This window comes from Hyla sarda, chromosome 5 (assembly GCF_029499605.1).
Source record: "Hyla sarda isolate aHylSar1 chromosome 5, aHylSar1.hap1, whole genome shotgun sequence".
NCBI classification, from domain to species: domain Eukaryota; kingdom Metazoa; phylum Chordata; class Amphibia; order Anura; family Hylidae; genus Hyla; species Hyla sarda.
The window spans coordinates 302333326-302358955 of NC_079193.1; the positions used below are offsets into that span (position 1 = coordinate 302333326).

At 43.7% G+C, this 25630-nt stretch overlaps 1 protein-coding gene across 1 annotated transcript; it reads right to left on the reverse strand.

Moving 5' to 3' along the window:
- Positions 1–3365: 3365 nt before the first annotated feature.
- On the reverse strand, positions 3366–18038 carry XKR9 (XK related 9). The gene is made up of 3 exons (XM_056518576.1): positions 17595–18038; positions 15394–15596; positions 3366–4079 (listed from the first exon to the last, which is right to left on the reverse strand). The coding sequence occupies exons 1-3, from the start codon at positions 17858–17860 to the stop codon at positions 3430–3432; spliced, it is 1119 nt and encodes a 372-aa protein (XP_056374551.1). The 5' UTR covers positions 17861–18038; the 3' UTR covers positions 3366–3429.
- Positions 18039–25630: the final 7592 nt, after the last annotated feature.

Genomic DNA, 25630 nt, shown 5'->3' on the forward strand with positions numbered 1-25630 from the left:
CCCGGCGGGCGTGGTGCGTCATTGTGGTCAGGCTCCTGTACTACTTACCTCTGCACCTTCCCTATCGTCCAGACCTCCTATATCAGGTCTCCTGTGCCACCCCTATTTACCGTCTCTGCTTTTGATGGCGTGGCGTTTGAGACAGCGGTTCTGAGGACCCGCGGTTCCTCTTCCCAAGTGGTTCACATCATGCTGAGGGCTCACAAGCCTTCCTCTGCAAAGGTTTACCACCATACCTGGCGGTCTTATTTCTGTTGGTGTGAAACTCAGCCTTTTTCTCCATCATGTCCGAACCTAGTTCAGGGAGTGGCACAAGCTGCCCCTCCTTTTCAGTCCCCTTTTTTCCCTTGGGACTTACACTTGGTCTTAGGTGCTCTGCAGGATGCCCCTTTTGACCCTCTCAGGGACATTTCTTTTCGCCTCCTTCCCCGGAAGGTGGCATTCCTTATTGCTCTTACCTCTGTTAGGAGGCTGTCAGAGCTGGTAGCTCTCTCCTGCCGTTCTCCCTTCCTGGTGGTATACCAGGACAAGTTGTTTTCCGTTCAGGTCCATCCTTCTTACCGGAGATGGTTTTTTGATATTTTTTTTTCATCTCAATGAGAACATCGTCCTACCGTCCTCTAGTCCGGCCCCTTCTCATTCCTGGAAGCGGTTGTTCCACAACCTGGTTGTGGTGAGGGCTGTTCGGACTTATCTCTCAGTCACTCTTTCCTTTCGGCAGTGTGACCCCCTTTTTTGTTTTTCCGGAAGGTCGTTGTATAGGACAACCTGCTTCTACAACCACCATTTTTCGGTGGATCCGGTCTGCTCTTTTTGGGAGCTTACCGCTGCAAGGGGAAGATCCCATCCTTCAGGGGTTTGGCTCATTCCACCTGTTTTTCGGGGCATCCTGGGCCCTCCGCTACGTGGCTTTGGCCTTTCAGTTCTGTAAGGCATCCGCGTGGTCGTCTTTGTACACTTTCTCAAGGTGCTACCAGATTCATGCCTTCGCATCAGTTGATGCTACTCTGGGCTGTAAGATGTTGCAGACAGCGGTGGTCCAACCGTCCACCTGTCTGATTCCTTACCCACCCAAGGGACGGCTTTGGTACGTCCCATGGTCTGTGTCCGTCAATGGAGCCGATAGAGAAAAGGAGATTTTTTATGCTTACCGTAAAATCTCTTTCTCGAAGGATCCATTGGGGGGGACAGCTCCCCTCCCTTTTTTCTGGTGTTCCTATTTCAGTTATCGCTCCGAAGGTGTGTTTAGTTGCCTTTTCTTCTGATTGCTCGGACAGTTTGTGGTTTTCTCTTGACCTGTCGGTCTTCTCCTATTGCTCTGGGACTAAAACTGATTACCTCAGGTGGGCGGGTATACCCTACTGGGAGGAGCCGACTTCTCTTGTTGCCATAGTGTCGAACCTCCTAGTGACAGCAGCATACACCCATGGTCTGTGTCCCCCAATGGATCCTTCGAGAAAGATTTTACGGTAAGCATAAAAATCTCCTTTTTTTCATCAGCATAATTGTCACCCACACACAGCCAGAGTTTCCCATGAATATCTCCGCCAAATTGCCACATTTCGTTTTACCGTACAAGCATTTATGGCATGCCAGCTTTGGTGACCTACAAGTGTGCAGAATCTACAGGCCCAGCTGCAACATCTGTGGATAAATGTGGTGCAGGATGCCACATTGAACCTGTGTGCCTCCATACCCATTTGTATCTCATTTTGTGTCCAGGCTAGAGGCAGCATAACGTTACTAGAGCCTCCTTTCAGTTGTACAGTTTTCCCCAATAAACTTATCATTTCACTCTAATATTGTAATCACTTCCATACATCATCATTATATTCACACATATAGGGGGATACAACTCCCAGCATGCTGTCCGGGCAAGCTGGGAGTTGTAGTAGTTTTACAACAGCTGGAGGCACCCTGGTTGAAGAACACTGACTTAGGTTGTATAATTGTTTAAATGGGAGCCCCACCTGCCGGGGGTCATATCTAACTGGGGGCCTTTCTACCTACTGGGAAGCCCTACCTAATCGTCAGGTAGGGCTCCCCAGTAGGTAGATAGGCCCCCAGATAGATATGACTCCCATCAGTGATGGGTGTCATATCTATCTGGGGCCTGTCTTCCTACTGGGGAGCCCTACCTGATGGGGTTTCAGATCTATCTGGGGGCCTGTGTACCTACTGGGAGCCCTACCTGATGGGGTCTTATCTATCTTGGGGTCTGACAACCTATTGGGAAGCCCTACCTGATGGAGGTCATATTTATTTGGGGGCCTTTCTACCTACTGGGGAGCCCTCCCTGATGTGGGTGATATCTATCTGCGGACCTGTTTACATATAGGGGAGCGCTACCTAATGGGGGACATATCTGTATTGGGCTCTGTCTGCCTACTGGGGGAGCCCACCCTTCCTACCAACTGGGGGGACATATCTATCTGGGGCATTATTTACTTACTAGGGGAGCCTTTCCTGCCTGACTACCTGATGAGGGGGACAGACCTACCTGATAAGGGCCCTATCCACCTAATGGGGTGACATACTGGTCTGCCTATTAAGTTTCTATTGATAAAGACCTTATGTACTGACTATTTTGGTTCAATTTTATGTACCAGGACAAGTAGATTGTGCTCCGTTTTAGTCCCTTGGACAAGTAGTTGTTTTTTTTTTGTTTTGTTTTTATTTCCACACCCCTGTGCCATTAAGTATAGTTGTCACCCTGCTGTCTCAGGTCTTGTTCACATAGCAGGATATCCATGCAGATTCTAGCAGAAAAAATCTGCTCATAAATTCTCTTGCAGCAGAATCCCATTGTTTTCAAAAGGATTCTGCTGCACCCTGCACATGGCAAACTTTTCTCGGCGGGAACATCTGCCGCAGAAATTCTGATTCTGGACTTCACAGAAAGAATTGACATGTCCATTCTTTCTGCAGAATCCATTCATAAATGCATTGCAGTCTATGTAGACTGCACATTTCTGAGCGGTCCTAGCACAGGTATGTTCTAGCGGCACCTGCTGTCTGCATAATGTACGGCCAAAATTTTTTGGATAGTCATTCCACTGTGTGAACATACCCTCAGAATTGCTAGAACTAAGGAAAAATAACCAACTACAATTTTCTTAACACAACAGATAAGAATAACTAAGACATGGGCTCCATTGTGACTTTTGATTGTGTAGTGGTCATAGCAAAATCGAAATAGTCACATTCGAGTGCTACTGCAAGAATTTCACAAGCTTTGTGTGACTTTTAATAAGGAAATGTTTTGGTGGTGGTAACCTGTGATTTTACTGTAACGACAAATCTCTGTGGAGCCCAAGCCTACAGGATTTTTATTTAAGAGTATTTTATTTTAGTGCTTTTTTTTATTTACTTATTTATTTTTTAAGATAACTTTAGAATGCAAAAACGAAGATGACGACAATGGCTTTTCTACGGCATTATGAATTTCTTTATTCTACTCTCATCACCAGAGGTCTGGTCTTTATAGACACCACTGTCCGTTGTATCACCCTTAGACTCACATATATTGTGGAGGGTGGGATGAAAACAAGCATAATACAGAATCAGTGATAAAATACCAACTCCCAAAGTCACTACTGTAGCAATACTGAGCACTGCAAATAAGAGAGTGCGTGCAAATGCAGGTCTGAGGTAGAAACACAAGGTGAGGATCCCCAACGTGCTTAAGACCCGCGCAGCATAATAAACAGATACGGGGACTCTTGTTTTAGGTCCTTTGACGTTAAAAAAGGTAAAAATGAGAATGATTCCTACTACAGCCCTATACAGTACTTCCATTCTTTTCGTGCGGCAGAAATCTGTGTCTTGCATCCAAACCCAGCAAAAGCCAGCCACGCCTAATAAAGTCACTAGGCCAGCAAAGATATAGGTACTGCACGTTAGTAGAAAGACTATGCTGACAATCCACGAGGTCAAGGTGAAAAACTTATAGAATGTGTAGGAGAGCAGCGGAAATCCCAAACTTATTCCTTTCTTTCCTGGTAGGGATTTTCGTAATGACATCTGGTAATCCACGGTAGACCATGAAATACTGAAAACAGATACCAGTATGGAGATATCTAAAAAGTAAATAGAAAAATATAAAAAAAACATTGTAAACTTTAATAAACTTGGACAGATTTACTACTTTAAATGTGTTAATTTTGGTGCAATTTGTGATAAAAAAAAAAAAGAAAAGAAAATACTGCCTACATGACTTATGCACATTTATGTAAGACTTTTATGCACCTTGTCTGACAAAGAAGCATGGGGTATTGGGAAAGGGATATGGCTTTGCTGGAAAGGGGTTTGTGGCCTAGATGTAATGGAGTGCCCTAAATATGTGCCAAAATTTAGCACACAATGCCGTAACAAACTAGGCCAACATAGGCCAAAGTAGATAGTCTACAGGTGCAACACATTTATCAAAACAGCCTGAGCAATTGTGAGAAACCTCTGGTGAGCTCTATCAATGATAATGGTAGAAGACAGGTCCCGTTGAGACAATCTTTTATAGATTCAGGGACCCCCACTATAAGATTGTTGGCTGCTTTTTAAGAGCCTTTTCCAATTGAAAGTCCTTTTCCTCCAAACGGTTAGAGTAAGATTGGAATCCAAGTCAGAGATCCGTTGTTCTGCCTCTGCAGTTTTTTTGCACATTAGTTGTGCTAGACTCCAAGGATGTTTGGGTTAAAATCTGCTATCAAATGCAGGCCTTAGAAGATCCGCAATTGTCTTGGCCAAAGCTTGCATGGATTGTCCAGATGATTCAGACTCATCACACTCAGGTGAAAGTGGTAACTAGGTATTCTTAGTCTTGGCATCCTTTGTTTCCCTCGTCGCTGAAGGGGTGTTTGCTGATTTTCAATAAAAGTCCCTAAGTAACAATGTGGTAGTGTGACATTCCTCACTCCCGGAAGAAGGACTTCCATCCGAAATGGTCGTAGGGGTGGACGTCTCCTGGTTGCACTTTTTTGCATATATACATATACATGTACATATACATGTGGGTATCTGATTGTTTGCATCATAGCAGGCATTTGTATAGCCGTTTGCATTGTGTGCATTTGCAATTTACTTATAGTGCTTGGTGTAATTTGCGGATACCTGACATTTTCTGTACCCATGTTAGTATCATATGATTGATCTACATGCCCATACATATGGGTTTGGCACTGTCAAGTATTATTGATACCTCTGGAGACTCCCTGTTTTCAGTTGCACATCTCTGTTTTTAACATGTCTATTGTTTTTTAACAATGAAGTTTATTTTTTGTACCATATTTGTGTCTGTTTACAGCTCTTTCTAGCATTGGTGGTAACATGCAGGAGAGCAGACTTCAGGTGCGTAGGAGAGCCTGACCTCCCACAGATAGCCCTGCATGGGCTAGGAAGAGGACTGGGGCCAATTCTGAAGAGGAGTCCCAAAGGTTTGAACGCAAGTAGCCTAGCTGGAGTGGAGGAGGACTACTACTTAGGGGTTATCCACCATAAGTTGATTTTAGTACATACCTGGCAGACAGTAATGGACATGCTTAGGAAGGATCTGCGCTTGTCTTGGGGCTAAATGGCTATGTTGTGAGATTACCATAACACTGTGGCTAGCTTTTTGTGAACTTGTATTTCCTGTTAGACTTATGTTTTTTTGACTACAAATCCCACAATGCCATTTTCCTCCCTCTCACACATCAGCCACCCCACCCATTGAAACAAAAACCTGTGGTTTTCAATCAGGGTGCCTACAGCTGTTGCATTAGTTGCAGATTGATCCCTCCACCCATTGAAGCAGACAGGCTCCTTGTCATCAGCTGACTAGTGAGTCAGGTCTCGGCCGCATTGCAAGCTGGGAAAAATCTGAGACAACAGTAATTTTGTATGCTGGTAAAAATAAATATTGGGGTGAAAATCACAGAAGAATTGTGAGAAAACCGTCACACACAGGTACATACACTATATTATGAACTACACTAACTTTACAACCCCTGTAGCATAGCCAAATAAAAAAAATTCCTGGTATACCCCTTTAACCCCTTAAGGACACATGACGTTCTCATACGTCTCCATGTCCGAGTCCTTAAGGACACATGACGTATGAGAACGTCATGTGTTTTGCCGGCCCCCCGCAACCATCTGGAGCGGAGCCGGCGCCCGATGCCTGCTGAAATCGATCAGCAGGCATCGGGGCATATCGCCCAGGGGGGTCATGATGACCCCCCCATGTCGGCAATCGCGGCGCATCGCTCGTCAATTCAGACGAGCGATGCGCTGCGATTCCGTTCCCCGCCGCTCGCCGGGCGGGGATCGGAGCCGGATGTCTGCTGATTTCTATCAGCAGACATCCCGGCAGTGTGCCGGAGGAGGTCCGGAGGACCTCCTATACCGGCGATCGCTGCAGGACGCCGGTAACTACTAACCGGCGTTCTGCAGCGGTTCCAGGTCATCAGGGTCACGTGTGACCCTGTGACCTGGATATAGATGGTGACTGGTGGTGTAGTATACACCACCAATCACCATCCATGCTGTACTGGGGGCTGGCATTGTGGCCACCCCCTCAGTACAGTTGTGATTGGGTGGCCAAAGTGGCCACACCAATCACATAGTAATGGGAGGGGATCTGGTGGGCTAGGAGCATGTTGCTCCGTTCTGCCCGCCATTTCACAGATCTGGTGTGCAGGACGGAGCCCCGTGCTGCCCACCATCCCCTTAGTTAAAAAAAAAAGTGCCCCTTGCCCCCTTTCTGTGGCCCCTTGGCACAGAAATCCCAGGGATAGCTTTAGATTAGGTAGGGACAGGTTAGGGTTAAAAAAAAAAAAAAATAGTTTTTAAAAATTTTTTTTCGGCGTACCTCAGTGGGTGTCCGTGGGTCCGTAGCACCTTTAGCTGCGTGACCCCGGCCCTGCTGGGTCGCTGCGGTCTGCCGTCAGCCTTTTTTTTTGGCGCAGATCTTTATTTTTATTTTTTTTTCACTAAGCGTGTGTGCGGACCCTCTTAGTTATAAAAGAGCGGTCCGCCACCGTTTGTTAAAGCCCACCCGCCGCTGATCAGTCCCGTAGTACTGATCAGCGGTTTTTTTTGTGGTGCCGGCGCTTTTTTTCGGGTTTTCTAGCGTGTTTTTGCACCCATAGGCGGTCCGTGCCACCAGTAGCAGGCGTGTACTGTGTGGCCGGACCGTACCTGTGTGTGCGGCGTGCCTCACCGCTGTCAGTGATTTATCACTGATCAGCTTTTTTTTTGTGGTAAAGGCACCTTTTTCGGTTAACGCGGATTTTTTTTTGCACCCATAGGCGGTCCGTGCCACCAGTAGCAGGCGTGTACTGTGTGGACGGACCGTACCTGTGTGTGCAGCCTGTCCCACCGCTGTCGGTGATTTATCACTGATCAGCGTTTTTTTTTTTGGTTCAGGCGGGTGCATTTTTTTTGGGGTAAAGCGTTTTTTTATTTAATTTTTCGGGTTTTTTGTGTGGGGGTCTGTGAACAAGCCACCAGCCACTGTCCTGGGCTGAGTGGCTGGACCCCCCACTGACTTCTGCGCCCCCTGCCGCCACAAGCGCTAATCAGTGCGCACACCACTGATTAGATAAACGCTTATTTTTTTGGTGCAGGGTTTTTTTTTGCGCTAGAAGTCCCCCTTTTTTTTAAAAGTCCCCTTTTTATTTTATATTTTTTTCTGTTAGGCGGGTTAGTTTAGTTAGGTTAGGCTAGGGCGGGTTAGGGAGGTAGTATCGCACCACACCACACGCAGCACACACACCAATAAAGTTTTCCCCCCCACACACACACATACCCGTATCCCCATTAGAGTAGGGAAATGGCCCGCAGAGTGTTTTCGGCGGAGGAGGCATATGACCTAATTGCCTCCGACTCTGAAAGCATCTCAGAGGACGATGAAGACCCCACCTTCCTTATTTCATCGTCCTCCTCATCATCTAGTTCAGATGATGAGCCACCAAGGCGGCGAACTCACCGCCATGCGGTGCCGCAAACCTCCTCTGTCCTTGAGCCTGTGCCCCATGCTAGTATGAGTCCCCCTGGCGCTCATACTAGTGAAGCCCCCCTGCCAAGGTCACTGGTACCTCGTACCGGAGAACTTGACTGGGCTGAGCCAGCGGACCACGAGCCCGTGATTCCTGAGTTTGTTGGCGACTCAGGAATCAAAATTAACATCGCCGGGTTCACTGAAAAGGACTTTTTCGGTCATTTTTTCAGTGACGACTTTGTTAATTTGATGGTTACACAGACGAATCTGTACGCCCAACAGTTCGTCGCCGCTAACCCGGGCTCACTTTTAGCTAGACCCGGCGGCTGGACTCCAGTCGATGCAGCCGAAATGAGGACCTTTTGGGGGCCTTGCGCTGCATATGGGTATAGTTAAAAAACCCTGTGTCAGGCAATATTGGAGTGGGGACGTCTTTTACCAGACACCCCTCTACAGTATGGCCATGACACGTTCCCGGTTCGAGGCCATTCGGAGATGTTTGCATTATGCTGATAATGCGGCATGTCCCCCCCGAACTGATCCCGCGTATGACCGCCTGTATAAAATCAGGCCGGTCATCAATCACTTCGGGGCCAGATTTTGGGAGGCCTATGTCCCGGGGCGGGAGGTCTCTATTGATGAGTCGCTCATCAGCTTCAAGGGGAGACTCAGCTTCCGGCAATACATCCCGACCAAGCGAGCGCGGTATGGCGTGAAGATGTATAAACTTTGCGAGAGTACCTCCGGGTACACCTGCAAGCATATGGTGTATGAGGGACGAGATTCCCGCATTGAACCCCCAGATTGTTCCCCCACTCTGGGTGTTAGCGGGAAAATCGTTTGGGGCCTTTTGCACCCATTGCTAGATAAAGGTTACCACCTTTACGTCGATAACTTTTATACTAGTATCCCTCTCTTTTCATCACTCGCTGCCAGATCCACGGTCGCTTGTGGGACAGTCCGGAAGAATCAAAGAGGCCTTCCGCCCCATCATTCCCTACATGCTCCTATCCCCCGAGGTGAGTCCCGTGCCTTTTCCCATGAGAACCTGTTGTTGGTCCGGTATAAGGACAAGAGGGATGTCCTTATGCTCACCACAATTCATGGGAATGGCAGCACCCCTGTCCCTGTGCGAGGTACCGCGGGACCGGTCCTCAAGCCCGATTGTATTCTGGACTACAATCGGTATATGGGGGGAGTTGATCTTTCTGATCAAGTCCTCAAGCCATATAATGCCATGCGGAAAACACGCGTATGGTATAAAAAGGTTGCGGTCTACATGGTACAGGTTGCCATGTACAACTCTTTTATACTGTACCAGAACGCTGGCAACACAGGGACATACCTGGAGTTCCAAGAGGTAGTTCTAAAGGCCCTCATCTATGGTGATCGCCAAAGAGCGGGTCAGAGCACCTCTGGAACTTTAGGTCCCCGGATCGTCCCCGGCCAACACTTTCCAGGTGTGATCCCCAACACTGGAAGGTCGGGACGAACCCAGAAAAGATGCAGAGTGTGTCACAGGAAGGGGAGACGGAGGGACACCACCACTCAGTGTGACACTTGCCCCGATCATCCGGGCCTCTGCATAGGCTGCTTCAGGGAGTATCACACTTCCATGGAGTACTAAATTTTCCATCCTTTGCCCTAAATTTCATTCCCCAGAATTCGGCTCCAATGTACCAGTCCAGGGTACATTATCTTCCAAATTTTATACCAAAATACCCTACCCCCAAAAAATCAAACCCAAAACCTCTTTCCCAATGCCCCTCATAATATCTTTGTCCCCCAAAAATGGGTCATGGGACACAGAGTCAACAGCATTGGAGGTTTGCAGTTGCCTCAAATGCGCAACGCTCTCTCTCTCCACCTGAGCGGGTTGCGCATTTGAGGTAACAGAATAGGGACGGCCCCACACATCCCCTTCCCAGAATGATGATTCAGAGTATAGGGTTTGGGGCGGGCATCATTTTTACTTTTGGCTGTACTCTGGGTCATCATTCTGGGAAAATAATTGGCATATCAGTTCTAAAATTGCAATTTTTTTCCCCCCCATAGTACTCTTCATCCATTCCTGGAAAATAAATGAAGGGAACACCCGTCTGTTCCAAATCTCCACTTCACCCTATACACCTTCCCTAGGGGGTGTACTGTTTGTAATAGGCTCACATGTGGGTGTTCCTTTCTTGTATTTTCCTCTGAATGTATGTAACTGTTAGGTCCGTAACAAACATCCGCCTCAAATGCGAAGAGTTCTCGCTGAGCTCTGTCGTATTTCCAGGCGACAATTCGGAGTCACATGTTAGTTGTTCCCAGAAAAATGAAGCAGAGTATAGGTTGAAAATTGCAATTTTCAAAAGCTACCCTTCATCCATTCCTGGAAAATAAATTTAGGAAACACCTGTGCATTAAAAATGTCCTCTTTACCCCTATACCCAATCCTCAGGGTGGGTACTTTCTGTAATGGTGCCACATGTGGGTGTTTCATTTTTGTATTTTCCTCGGAATGTATGTAACCGTCAGCTACTGATATGCCAAAGGTCACAAATACAAAGTGACCTCTATGACTTCTGAGCCTTGTTGTGCGCCCGTCCAGCACGTTACCCCATATGTGGATGTATTTTTATAGTCAGGGGGAAAAGCCCTCCAAAATGTGTAACCCAATTCCTCATATTACCCCTTGTGAAAATGTTAATAATTGGGTAACCCCAGCATTTTACTGTAAAAAAATCTAATTTTTCAATTTATGGCCCACTTTTCAAAAAACCTGTGAGGTGTAAGTACTCACTGTAACACTGTTACGTTCCCCAAGGGGTCTAGTTTCCAAAATGTATGCCATGTTTTTTTTTTTTTTTTTTTACTGTCCTGGCACCATAGGGGCTTCCGAAATGCGGCATGTCCCCAGAGCAAAATTTGTAACTCCTCTTCTGAGACCTGTAGTGCGCCAGCAGAGCACTTTTCACCCCCATATGGGGCGTTTTCTGAATCGGGAGAAATTGGGCTTCAAATTTTGGGGGGGTATTTTCTGCTTTAACCCTTTGTAAAAATGTAAAATTTTTGGGAAACCAAGCATTTTAGGTAAAATGTATTCTTTTTTTTTTTGCATATGCCAAAGTCGTGAAACCCCTGTGGGGTATTAAGGTTCACATTACCCCTTGTTACGTTCCCCAAGGGGTCTAGTTTCCAAAATGGTATGCCATGTGTGTTTTTTTTTTTGCTGTCCTGGCACCATAGGGGCTTCCTAAATGAGGCATGCCCCCAGAGCAAAATTTGCTTCAAAAAAGCCAAATGTGACTCCTTCTCTTCTGGGACCTGTAGTGCGCCAGCAGAGTACTTTTCACCCCCATATGGGGTGTTTTCTGAATCGGGAGAAATTGGGCTTCAAATTTTGGGGGGTATTTTCTGCTTTAACCCTTTGTAAAAATGTAAAATTTTTGGGAAATCAAGCATTTTTGGTAAAATGTATTCTTTTTTTTTTGCATATGCCAAAGTCGTGAAACCCCTGTGGGGTATTAAGGTTCACTTTACCCCTTGTTACGTTCCCCAAGGGGTCTAGTTTCCAAAATGGTATGCCATGTGGTTTTTTTTTTGCTGTCCTGGCACCACAGGGGCTTCCTAAAAGAGGCATGCCCCCAGAGCAAAATTTGCTTCAAAAAAGCCAAATGTGACTCCTTCTCTTCTGGGACCTGTAGTGCGCCAACAGAGCACTTTTCACCCCCATATGGGGTGTTTTCTGAATCGGGAGAAATTGGGCTTCAAATTCTGGGGGGTATTTTCTGCTTTAACCCTTTGTAAAAATGTTAAATTTTTGGGAAACCAAGCATTTTTGGTAAAATTTATTCTTTTTTTTTGCATATGCCAAAGTCGTGAAACCCCTGTGGGGTATTAAGGTTCACTTTACCCCTTGTTACGTTCCCCAAGGGGTCTAGTTTCCAAAATGGTATGCCATGTGTTTTTTTTTTGCTGTCCTGGCACCATAGGGGCTTCCTAAATGAGGCATGCCCCCAGAGCAAAATTTGCTTCAAAAAAGCCAAATGTGACTCCTTCTCTTCTGGGACCTGTAGTGCGCCAGCAGAGCACTTTTCACCCCCATATGGGGTGTTTTCTGAATCGGGAGAAATTGGGCTTCAAATTTTGAGGGGTATTTTCTGCTTTAACCCTTTGTAAAAATGTAAAATTTTTGGGAAATCAAGCATTTTTGGTAAAATGTATTCTTTTTTTTTTGCATATGCCAAAGTCGTGAAACCCCTGTGGGGTATTAAGGTTCACTTTACCCCTTGTTACGTTCCCCAAGGGGTCTAGTTTCCAAAATGGTATGCCATGTGTTTTTTTTTTTGCTGTCCTGGCACCATAGGGGCTTCCTAAATGAGGCATGCCCCCAGAGCAAAATTTGCTTCAAAAAAGCCAAATGTGACTCCTTCTCTTCTGGGACCTGTAGTGCGCCAGCAGAGCACTTTTCACCCCCATATGGGGTGTTTTCTGAATCGGGAGAAATTGGGCTTCAAATTTTGGGGGGTATTTTCGGATTTAACCCTTTGTAAAAATGACAAATTTTTGGGAAACCAAGCATTTTAGCTTTTTTTTTTTTTTTTTTTTTTTACATTTGCAAAAGTTGTGAAACCCCTGTGGGGTATTAAGGCTCACTTAATTCCTTGTTACGTTCCTCAAGGGGTCTAGTTTCCAAAATGGTATAGCATGTGGGCGGTTTTAGCTGTTCTGGCACCATAGGGGCTTCCTAAATGCAACATGCCCCCCAAAAACCATTTCAGAAAAATATACTCTCCAAAATCCCCTTGTCGCTCCTTCGCTTCTGAGCCCTCTACTGCGCCCGCCGAACAATTAACATAGACATATGAGGTATGTGCTTACTCGAGAGGAATTGGGCTACAAACACAAGTAAAAATTTTCTCCTTTTACCCCTTGCAAACATAAAAAATTGGGTCTACAAGAACATGCGAGTGTAAAAAATGAAGATTTTGAATTTTCTCCTTCACTTTGTTGCTATTCCTGTGAAACACCTAAAGGGTTAACACACTTACTGAATGTCATTTTGAATACTTTGGGGGGTTTAGTTTTTATAATGGGGTCATTTATGGTGTATTTCTAATATGAAGACCCTTCAAATCCACTTCAAACCTGAACTGGTCCCTGAAAAATATTGAGTTTGAAAATTTTGTGAAAATTTGGAAAATTGCTGCTGAACTTTGAAGCCCTCTGGTGTCTTCCAAAAGTAAAAACTCATAAATTTTATGATGCAATCATAAAGTAGACATATTGTATATGTGAATAAAAAATTTTTTATTTTGAATATCCATTTTCCTTACAAGCAGAGAGCTTCAAAGTTAGAAAAATGCAAAATTTTCAATTTTTTCGTCAAATTTTGTGATTTTTCACCAAGAAAGGATGCAAGTTACCATAAAATTTTACCACTATGTTAAAGTAGAATATGTCACGAAAAAACAATCTCGGAATCAGAATGATAACTAAAAGCATTCCAGAGTTATTAATGTTTAAAGTGACAGTGGTCAGAATTGCAAAAAACGCTCCGGTCCTTAAGGTATAAAATGGCCTGGTCCTTAAGGGGTTAAATAGTCTTTTGTGGGGGGAGGTTGTTACCGACAGTCGGGAGTTAGTGCAGGCAGGCCTCCGGAGTGTTGCTGAGGAGGATTTCTGGTGCTTGCTACACAGGGTGGAGCAGCCTGCAGGTTTTAGCTGAAAGTTTAGTTCCTGGCTTTAGCAGGTGTTGGGGGAGATTTATCAATAGCTGTCCAGAAGAATCAGATCACGTCTTTCATTTATAACAAGGCCTCTGTAAAATAAAAGAAGCAATCTAATTGGTTGCTATGGGCAACTTTTCCTTTGCACGGGTTTGGATAAATCTCCCCCATCCAACTTTCTGCATCAGCTCAAGCTCTGTCCCCCCTGCTTTGGTATTTGGAATGATAAAATGCAGGGGTGAAGAGTATTTATGTTCCAAGAGGCAGCAATGCAGATCAGTCAGCAGACAACTGTTCTCATAGACTCTTGGGTAAAGAGATGGTGAACTTATCATAAAACAGCCCATGTCTTCTCAGGTATTTACGTGTATGACTGACAGCTATTTATCCTGATTCCACTCCAACTAAACATGCATGTTTATTTAAGTGGACACAACAGTGTCTTATGCTGGGGATAATTGGAAGACCCCCTTATACGTTACTTTGTTGGTCATCTAGGCCAAAATTAGGGTATGTTCCCTTCACATTTCACCATATGTTCAGGGTTTATTTATCAGGAACTTGTCAAAAAAGGTTGTAAACATTATACTGCGGAGTACTGACAGTAGGCCCATTGAGGGGCATTTATCAAAAGTTAAATTGGTTTTTGTTCATTTTAGATCAAGTTGCGAGGAAAGCGGCATCTGTGCGCCAATTTTATCAAATGGTGCATGGATGTTTATGAATGCCCGCTGAACTGCTCTGGTTAAATGTCGCAGAGCAGTGGCATGGACCTTACTACAATTGTCGCATGGAGTGATATAGGGAGGGGTTGACTTTCCCTGCAATTTCTTCTGTGATTTCTTCTGTATCTGGTCTGTGTACCTTTTTTGCGACTTTTTTGCAGATAAGTCGCACATGATAAATTAGTGGCAATTGCACAAAGTGATCTATACAGTGTGTCTGAGAAACTGAATGCTCTATGCACTGATACCATTGTTCGGTTTACTAAGACATGGCAGCTTGGATTTCTTCACCTCATGCTGCAGATGTGTCCTACTACTTATCACTATGATATGATCTACGGTACAACCCTTTTTCCTTACCTTTTGGTTTCCTCTGCCCCCTTTTCGTCTACTTGAGTTCCCATATTCGTTATTTTTTATTGTGATGCGTAGTGATCTTTCTGCCTCCTATGTTCCCTTTTTCCCTTTTTATTTCCCCCTCCTTTCTACCCTTACCAGCTTTTTTTCTTCCCCCTTTTTCCCATGTTTTATGACGACTGTTCCATATGTTCCTATATTGTGTACCTCAACCTTGTTTGATGTATTGTTGTTGGTATTCTTTCTGCATGATCAATACATTTCTCCTTTTGACACTAAAAATTTAACAGTGTGACAAATTTAGACAAAAAAAAGCTGTCTAAATTGTTTGATAGATTCCCCTCATTGAGTTTACTAGACCAAACATAGTGACTATGATCAGTCCGTTTTCCAGACATTTACATTTGCTTTTCAAGGTACAGCACATCATGCTTTTTAGTCCCACAAAATGAATGTACAAAAAATGGACCAAACGTAGTCAATATTTGACACTGTTCACTCCATTAAACTCAGTGAGCCTGCTACCAGTAAAATGTGGTATACGCCAGGGAACATAGCAGGTTCTGATGATATTATTTATTTAGAGAATACTTTATCATGCAAATAATACACTTCTACTTACATTGGAATATAGTAATCTGACCAAGCTCTATGAGTATGTAAAGTTGAAGAATAATCTGGGGGGTACTTTCCAAATAAGTTTTAAAGCACCTCAGCATGCTCAGGTCTGTCATATCATACACTGCTTGCCTCTTAATATCCTCACGATTCTGTCTTCCGGGTTTATATGTTGCTTGATATCCATGTTTTACTGCATACCAGTATCTAGATGTGAATAATGGTTTAAGTAAGATACAGTGTCAGTAAATAACAAATATAAAATAATTTAGTTATAAATCCAGTAAAGTGAAAAATCGGGTTAAAATAAAAAAGATGGAGAAAAAGGACAATTATTCATTTTGTAGCTATAACTATAAACACAAAATGGGTCAGATATTATTAACTCCTTATAACCCCTAACAGAGCCAGTTTTAGTTTTGTGTTTTTGATCTTTATTCCTTGTCTTTAGTTAAAGGAGATCTGTAGTGCTCTGAACTTTATCCCCTGTCCGAAGGATAGGAGATAAGTTATAGATCCCGGGAGGTCCGGTACGGTACAGGAAAGGGGGCGTTCCATCCCCGCATGACGCGGCAGCCAGCACGCCCCATACATGTATCTCTATGGTATTCATGGAGGGGGTGTGCCGGCTGCCACGTCATGTGGGGACAGAACGCCCCCTTTCCTGTACATTGCCGCTGCCCCGTACAGGAGATTGCGGGGGGCCCCAGCGCTCGGACCCCCGCGATCTATAACTTATCTCCTATCCCTCTGATAAGGGATAACGTTCAGAGCACTACAGATCTCCTTTAAGGGAGGTTTTACAATTTCACTGTGCAGTAAAACCATCATGCCCCCTTCCATAGATTTGCATTGAGGGGTCGGGTCGTGACGTCACGATACTCCGTCCCTGTGGTCTGGAGACATAAGACTTGGAGCGATTCTCCCACTAGGATAATTTAGGAGTTCATCAGGGAGAGGGATATGTACATGACACTCTATACTGTGTGAGGATAAAATAAATACAATAGATGGCCAAACACTAGATGGCAAGTGGAGAGTCAATGGATATAATTGCGGAGCAGAATATGTAATGTTAATCTAGATTACAATTCTGATTTGGACAATATTGGCGCATTCAGGCAATTATGGTAATTTATTGATAGTAAAACAATTAGGTCAAGGCTTCCATGAGGTGTATACCAGAGGATTAAAGGGGTTATCCAGGAATCGAAAAACAGAGATAATTACTTTCAAAAACAGCTCCCTGTCTGTCTCCAGGTTGGGTGTGGTATTACAACTTGGCTCCATTCACTTCAATGGATCTGTGCTGCAGAACCACACCCAAGCTGGAGACTTCTTTTGAAAAAATTTAGCTCTGTGTTGTTTTTTTTTTTTTCTTTTTTTCAAATCCTAGATTACCTCTTGAATACTTATAGTCACACACTTAATTAAATACCAAGATGGTGTATATCAAAGGGTTAACTGAATTATACAAAAAGTGCCACACAGAGTCATATACTGATAAAAAAAAAGATGCAGCACAGATATATGTGAATACAATAATTCCGTGTGACAGTGCCATGGATCTTGCCAAATTATTAAATTACCAAGACCAACACCATGTCACCCGGAATTGGTCTGCAGAACCGCAGCAAACTGTGATGCATTGTGTTCTGACAACTTTCTGATTACTTGTTCTCTGATATATTCACCCCCTTCACAGTTGCCATTGTCACAATATTATCGGCCTTAGGGCGCATGCACACTACGTTTCTTAAGATACAGGACCGTATACGGCTGGGGAGAGGGGGGCGGAGAGTCGGGGGCGGGGCAATGGCATGCAGCCGTATGTGGTCCCGTATCTAATGTATTTCAATGAGCCACCGGAGTGAAATGCTGCCCCCGGTCGGCTCCGTTTTGGCCCGTATACGGTTTCCCGACTGGACCTAAAAACGTAGTCAACAGCGTTTTTAGGTCCGGTCGGGCAACCGTATACGGAGCAAAACGGAGCCAACCGGAGGCAGCGTTTCACTCCGGTCGCTCATTGAAATACATTAGATACAGGACCGCATACGGCAGCATGCGGTTGCCCCGCCCCCGACTCTCCGCCCCCCCTCTCGCCAGCCGTATACGGTCCCGTATCTTAAGAAACGTAGTGTGCATGCACCCTAATTCTTCTCACCTGTCAAAGGTTTTATTCCTCCCTTGCTGAGCATGACTTACCTGAGCAAGGTTCCAGCCAAGAAGAGATGAATTGTAAGAATGTATTTCATACTAACAGAACTGTCTTCATCATCTTTAAACCAGGAGTAACTAAAAACTTGAACTATTAGTGTCGACACAAGAGCAAAAAATATGGTTAAAAGTCCAAAAAGATAAAAGTCTTGTTGAAAGTATTTGATCGAAATCCATAGATCTACTCCAATGTCAAACAGGAAAGAGAAAATCCCAAAGACGGTCATAATAAAATTCCATTTTGTGAAGCTCATCCTCCAGAGCCCCAGTGGGATTGGATGTTACATTATTTTATCACTGCTACGATTTCTTTACATCACATCAGCCGTCATATTTGAACTTGTTGATGATATTTTACAGTCATTTTGCTAAAAATATTTTATTACTAAAAGTTCTGAAACAAATCATTCTGAGATTCAAGTTTTTTCAGCCATTGATAAGTTGACATACCTGTAATGCAAAGGGAAAATGTTAGAACTATAGAAACCTCACACAATAATGGGCCTTATTTAACTAATATCAGACTATTTCCACCATACGGCAGTTTTTCTAGATAGCAGATCTCTTTATTTCCACCATACGGCAGTTTTTCTAGATAGCAGATTTCATCCCTTGTTTTTTTTTTAGAACCGCATCTAGCATTTTGCTGGGGAGACCCAATTTCATCAGTCATAATTTTAAAACCTCTGCAAACTTTTTTTTATTGCCACCTTTTATTAACTTTTTTGCAAACTGTATTATGAAACTAAGAGAATGAGCCAATATACCGCACGGTAACTGTGGCCCTGGTCTCTTTATTACTGCAGCTCGGCCTCCACCAACCCCCCTGGTCCTGTCCTGGGTGGAGGGCTTCCCTGTCCTATGGTGGAGTAAGTGACCCTCCTCTATAGTCAGAGTGATGAGTATCGTCACATGCTCCTCCATATTTAATAATGGTGGTGCAATAAACCCTTGTAGCTGGCGCTGCTACCTCTGTCAAGGAAGTAGAAGACCACCTTAACACGTCATTTTGCCTGTATTTTATTATTTTATAAATCACTTGGAGGTATTTCTGGAGTTTCTTCTCTTCCTTCCTTGACCAAAGGTAGCAGCGCCAGTTCCAAGGGTTTATTGCACCACCATTATTGGATAGGCTGCTCCTGTCATCCTGTCACCCTCCAGGCTCAGCAGCTACTCCAAGTTCTCAGTACCCCAATATGGAACTGGGGTAATAAGCGCTGTTATCACTCACTTGAGGTGAGCTGCCATCTATCAGAGATTTTGTCTCTTTTTGTCCTTAGGTTATACATGAGGCGCCGGTGTGTGGTCGTCTTCCATAGGACGCCAACCTCCCATGAATGGGAAATTCCATAGAATATATTTTTTTATTTGAACGAGGCAGGTGATCACTTAAGAAGAGAAGCAATGAGTACTTGGCAATCTGGAGTGGAGTCTGTCATTTTCTCATTAATACAAAAAAACCCCATCAAATTTGGGTATTTTCTTTGTGATGCCCTTACCTTTGTTCCACAGGACTGTTTGATTCTGTTCTAAGAAGAATATGAAATATGGATCATGCAGCAATATATATATAATTTTTTAAACTGTAAATTTTTTATTAAAGTTTTCAAATACAGAAAAAATAGGACACAGAATAAATGCAAGTAACAACAGGAGTCAAAACCAGTCCCAGACATCGGCAGGCGACCAGGACATGAAAAGTAAGGCAGTATAAATATCCAGGACACTCCAGCAGGATCCAGCAGTAGAGTCAGATATATAATCTGCCACTACACAACAAAACACACAAACATAGGACAACAAACAAACAAAAAAGGGGGGGGGGAGAAGGGAAAGGGAGGGAGAGTAAGTAAAAAGGAAGAGGAGGGAGCTAAGGAGGATCATGCAGCAATATTAGGGATCAGGAAGTGTTAAAATGAAAAATGCTTGGTGTTTAATTTCAGGTTCAATGGCCACAATTCCTGGAACAAGATCTTCTGTCCAGAGAAACTGGTTATGTTGGAAGGTAATGCATGTTTAAAATTTTTAGCTTGTTTATGGACAGACAAAACAGCTCTTAGCTATCTTTAGAAGTCCATAGAGAGTGAATGGAGCAGAGGCCAGGCAAGCACAACTGCTCCAGAGTACAAGAGACCTTCTTTCTTATGGGGTCCGAACAGTCAGACTCCCACCAGATAGTTATCACTTGTCCTATGTAATATCTTTAAATCTTTGTACTGAGGAAAAATAATACTCGTCCTCACTCCCAACGCTCCACTTCTGTCAGTTGTATTCAGCCATCTTGCCAGCTATTAACTGCTTATATGCCACTATCAAAGCTAACAGTAGTATTTAAAGAGTGTTTGTCGCATGTTGTTGTGTAAATATTTGGATCAGCTCCCCATAATGTGATCCAATGCCTTCTGAAAGCCTTCCAAAGTTTAAGCCTTCCAAAGACCACACAGTGAGCAGCATAAAAAAGATGGCCCTTTGAATTTGATTTTATTGCTCACACAAGTCCCCTAGCGGGACTAAAAAAAAAAAGAAGTTGACTAGTGTTTTTAAAATGAAATAAAAACTAATGTCACCTCCTTTTTCCATTTTTCAAATAATAACAGGTAAACACTAAAACACATATTTGGTATCACCACATGCAGAATTGTCTGAACTATTAAAATATATAAGTTTAAAGTTAAAAGGCGTAAACAAAAAAAAATTCTAATTCAGGAATTGGTTAAAAAAAAAAAAACTGTACAAGTTAGGCTAGGTTTACAGGCCGTTTGCATCAGACCTGTCAAGGGTCCGGTTGGCTTTTTTTTTTTTTTTTGAGCCGATCAGACCCTGAAACAGGTCTGATGCAAATGGCTACACTTGATGGACGGACCCTCGGACCCTCTTGATGACGGACCCTCTGATGCAAATGGCTACACTTGCATGGGGTCCGTCAGTGACCCTGTAATTTTACAGGATTTTAGAGAAGAAGAAAAAATAGTGCTTGCATCACTTTTATCTCCGCTAAACTTGACGGAAGTGCCGACGGAGCTCCACCGAACAGAGCCCGATGGCAGTGTGAACAAGGCCTTAGTTATTACAAATCAAGTTAAAGGGGTACTCCGGCCCACAATCTAGCATGCAGCACCCATCTGTAAGCACTGCAGGAAGCGCTGGAGGCTTTCAGTGTTATGCCTCCCGACCACGGGGACGGAGTATCGTGACGTCACGCCTCCGCCCTGTGTGACGTCACGCCCCGCCCCCTCAATGCAAGTCTATGGGAGGGGGCGTGACGGACCGCACAGGAATTATAGACTGCTAAGCATTCTGTGCAGAGTCCACAGAAAGAATTAATGTGTCCATTCTTTCTGCGGACATGGAAATCGGAATTTTAGTGCCGGAAACATGTCAAGGAAATTCCACTGTGTGCATAACGCAGCAGAATCCCATTAGATTCAACAGGACTCTGCTGCAGCAGAATCTCAATGCCCAATTCCAATGCAGAATTCGTCACAGAAATTCCAACGTGTGAACATGGCCTAAATCTGCTGATAAACTCCCTTTAAGACAAATGCTCTTCAAATGATCTGAGGGTGTTTGCACCATGTCGGGGGGCCTTATAGCTAGTGAGGGCCATCACATCAGGTGATACATAGAGGCTTAGAGAAGAATACGCTCCATGAAACAGCTGCTGCCTTTTGCACAAGTTCTGTACCCAATGTTTGACCCTACCAAAATGAAATTTATAAAAAATAAAATGAAAAGAAAAAGAAAAATTGTATTTGTTTGCTTAATACCCAACTCTCTGTTGACAGATGATGTGTGTGAAGCAGAGGGTCCGCAGTAAGAACTAGGGGTTAGGTAAGTATGGAGCTGATAGCACACATGGCTTGTTGCTATTTTGTACACGACTGTTTCTTACTGCGGACCCTCAGGTTTACCATTATACTTGGACACCATTGATGTTTTTGGCTAGGTAGCATATTATTTGTGTGGTGAATTACCCTTGTTCTTGGTTATCCAGCATCATAGGTATAATTATGATCCTGCACTCATACTAATAGTATCTCACTTCATTCCTTCTATACTAGTCACATTCCAATGCCCAATTTTAATATATTCTCTATTGTATTTTATTAAAGCTCTCTAATAAAGATATATATGTTGTTTCTAAATCTGTGTTGGTACATATTTCTCTGTTGCATGCTATATGTGCACAAATGAATTCAAGTAGAGAAAAAAACAGACATGGTCGCTCACTGGTGCTGTGGTGTGCGGCATCCATTGCTGTGTCTGTGGGGAGGTGCAGCCAAGGACTTGTTCGGGCTGCATTGGTGCTGCTCTACCAGTGGGTCATTCCCCCAGTGGGCACTGGTGTTGCGGCGGTGGTGGTCGCCACTCAGTGCGGTGCCATTTTATGCTAGGGATGTTAAGGACCCGTTACTTACAGGTGGCCATGACGTGGCTAGCGGACTTGTACTTCATGATCATTAAGTACACTAACGACCTGTTAGTTTAATTCATTTTGCTAAGAAGCCTTAGATCAATGTGTGGTGGCCCAGTACCGGAGGTGTTACCCAGCGTACCCAGCCTCCTGCAGTATCCCCTGAACCCCCCCCCCCCACATCTGTTTATTGTAATTGTATATAATCCCTATGCTATAGATGTAAGAGTGTTATACCTGTGTTGTTTCGGTACAGGACATGTCCTGTCCCTTTTGTCTGGAGTCCCCTCAGCCAGAGTCCCTCCATGATAATGGGCTCTCCTGAAGGGCTAACCCCTAGTCGCCTCTTAATATGTAATATTTAATGTAGATATTTCTAGATTTAATTAATATAGGATACCTCTGTCTAGGACCTTTACGTGCTTTTAATTTATGTTATGCTATGGTTCAAGGACCTTTGGGTCATGTGATATACCCAGAGTTCCAGAGGTCAGGACTGACAGGTTCTGCTGACCAATGTCCCTCCCCCTTAGTATATAAGGGGCAGCTGCCACTAGATTCGCTCTTTTGGATCCTATCTCTTGTTCCTGGCACTTAAAGAAAGCAAATCTCATCACAATCATCAATTCAAGCTAGGCCTGAAGCCTTATCTTCTGCAGCCACTAAAACGTGAGTCATTCAGCTCAAAACTACAAAATCCTGTGTGACTACTGCAACTCAATTATCATAAAATCAGTAGCACAGCGGCTAGCAAACCAAAGCTCATTGATCTCAGAAGTCCCAGCAAACCTGTGCGGAGTCTGAACTATGGTCCTCTACATAAAGACTGTTTTGTTAACTGCAGTTGCATAAAATATGCAGTAAAGTTTATTCCAATTAGTAAAGTTTCATCAAATATCTGCTGTGGACATTCAATTATTTCTCCCTAAAGTTTCTGGGACGGTTGGGGATAGGACCATTTATCTAAGGAAACCTCATCCTGGCGTTGCAACAATTAAGGGTTTAAATACCAACAGACCCTACACAATAACCTGCACCACCTAGTCACCACATACCTTTGAGACTGTTTACCATGTGAGTCGTCATGTGATAGTTACCCAGGAGGTATCAGTGACCAGGTGACTTAGGGGTGACCAATGGGATCCCACCAGAGCCTCCCCCATATAAGCCCTGGGTGGAGCCTCTGCACGGTCTTCTCTCTCTTAGTTCCTGAGTCTTTGCTGAGGTGCAGTCGAGCCTAAGAGTCTGGAGTCATAGGAGGCCTCAAGTCAAGTCTGCAGCTACAAGTCTACAAGTCTACTAAAGTTACAGCTTAGTCTGCCTTCAGTCAAGTCATGTCAGTCACTGTCATCTATTGTCAAGTCAACGTGGCCTGCACTAAATAGTCCAAAACCACTGCAAGTCCCAGCAGTTTCATTTATTAGATTCATTTATTAAATGAATCTAATAAAAAAAAAAAGCATAATGTGTAGGATCGCATTGACGGACATCCGCAGCATGTAATATGGCGCTCCTCTCCTTCTGAGTCCTACCACGCGGCCAAGGAACCATATATGGCCTAAGCGGGGGTATTTCCGAACATGGGACAAGCAGCTAAATAAAATATAGGGTGCATTTCTTTCAATATCTGAAGTGATGTACAAAAAATATGCCCCCCAAATGATGCATTTGTGAAAAATTGCAAATTTCGAATTTTTAACACTGACTTTGTAATAATTCCTGCCAAAAAACTATGGCGTTAAAATACTCACTGTACCCCCTACCGAATACTTGAGGGGTCTAGTTTTTAAAATGGGGTCATTTGTGGGGGTGTTCCTATGTTCTATTACCTTCAAATTTCTGCAAACCTTGCATAGCACATAAAATGTACATAGCATGTACTTTTCAAATTTTCTAAATTTCAAGTTACATTTTTAGGCTTCTAACTAATTTAAAATGTTAATTAAAAACAAAAAAATGACATCAAAATAAAGTAGACATCTGAAAGTATAAGTTCCATAAACTATTTGGTCAGTAAGTATAAATATATGCAACCTATTAGTGTTAAAATAGCAAAAAATCTAATTTTTTTGTAAAAATGTCATGATTTTTTGCATTGTAAAAAAAAAAACTACAAATGATATCGACTTACTTTTACTATGTACATGAAGGACAACTTGTGACAAAATTTTTTTTTAATTCTCTAATAAAGACAGACATCCCCGATTTGAAAAAACAGGCCTGGTCTTTCAGGGGCGTACAGGTTTATTTGTATTGTTCCTTAAGGGGTTAATAAATGTACCCTGTGATTGTTACCCAGGAGGTACTAGTGACCAGCTGACCCAAAAGGTGTCTTATGGGCTCCCTGCTAGTCTCCCCTATATAAGCCCTGGGTGGAGCTAGCCTCGCTCTTTGAGCTCTGCTCTCTTTGTGTGCTGAGGTCCAGTCTTGCCTATAGTGTGGGTCCAGAGCAGTGGAGGCCTCAAGTCCTGAAGCCTCAAGTCAAGTGCAAGGAAGCTGAAGTCACTGTCCTGTCAGTCAAGTCTTCTGTCTACTCAGCGTGGCTTGCACTAAATTCTCCTGTCTACTACAAGTCCCAGCAAACCTTTGAGGTCTCTGTGTCACCTCCTTGGGCCCTGGCTGTACTGCATAGACTGTAACAATTGTCTACCCTCAGTAACTTGGTGTTGGTGTCTTCATTGTCCCCGTGCCTAGCCCAGGATCCAGCGGTATACCTTCGGGTGGTTAAGGGGTACTCCGGTGGAAACCTTTTTTTCTTTTAAATCAACTGGTGGCAGAAAGTTAAACATATTTGTAAATTACTTCTATTAAAAAAATCTTACTCCTTCCTGTACTTATTAGCTGCTGAATACTACAGAGGAAATCCTTTTCTTTTTGGAATGCTCTCTGATGGCATCACGAGCGCAGTTCTCTCTGCTGACGTTATTATAATAATGCTTTATTTATTGTTGTCATTAGTGGGATTTGAACCCAAGTCCCCAGCACTGCAAGGCAGCAGTGCTAACCACTGAGCCACCATGCTGCCCTTAGCATACATCTGCTATGCACGGTTGCTAAAATGGACAGAGATGTCAGCAGAGAGCACTGTGCTCGTGATGTCATCAGTGTTCCAAAAAGAAAGGAATTTCCTCTGTAGCATTCAGCAGCTAATAAGTACTGGAAGGATTAAGATTTTTTAATAGACGTAATTTACAAATATGTTTAACTTTCTGCCACCAGTTGATTTAAAAAAAAAAAGGTTTTCACTGGAGTACCCCTTTAAGGCTAAACCACACCCTGGTTTCATGAACACAAGGGGTTAATACCATCTGCCCCTAGGGTAACAAAATCTGCCCTGCACCACACACCCCGCTGCCATACCACACATCTGTTACTCAGTAAAGCTACCGTTGTCCGTAACTTGGCATCGGAGTCATTATTACCCCCCGTGCCTAGCCCAGGATCCAGGGTAATTCCATCTGCCCTGCATCACACCCCATACCACAAATTTGCATGTTGTGGATGTGCGACAATGTCTGTTTTTTTTCTCTGCTTGAATTCACAAATACCTACATGTATTGGTAGGTACATTTTTCTTTTTGGTGTTAGGGATAGACCAGTGCCAGAGCTG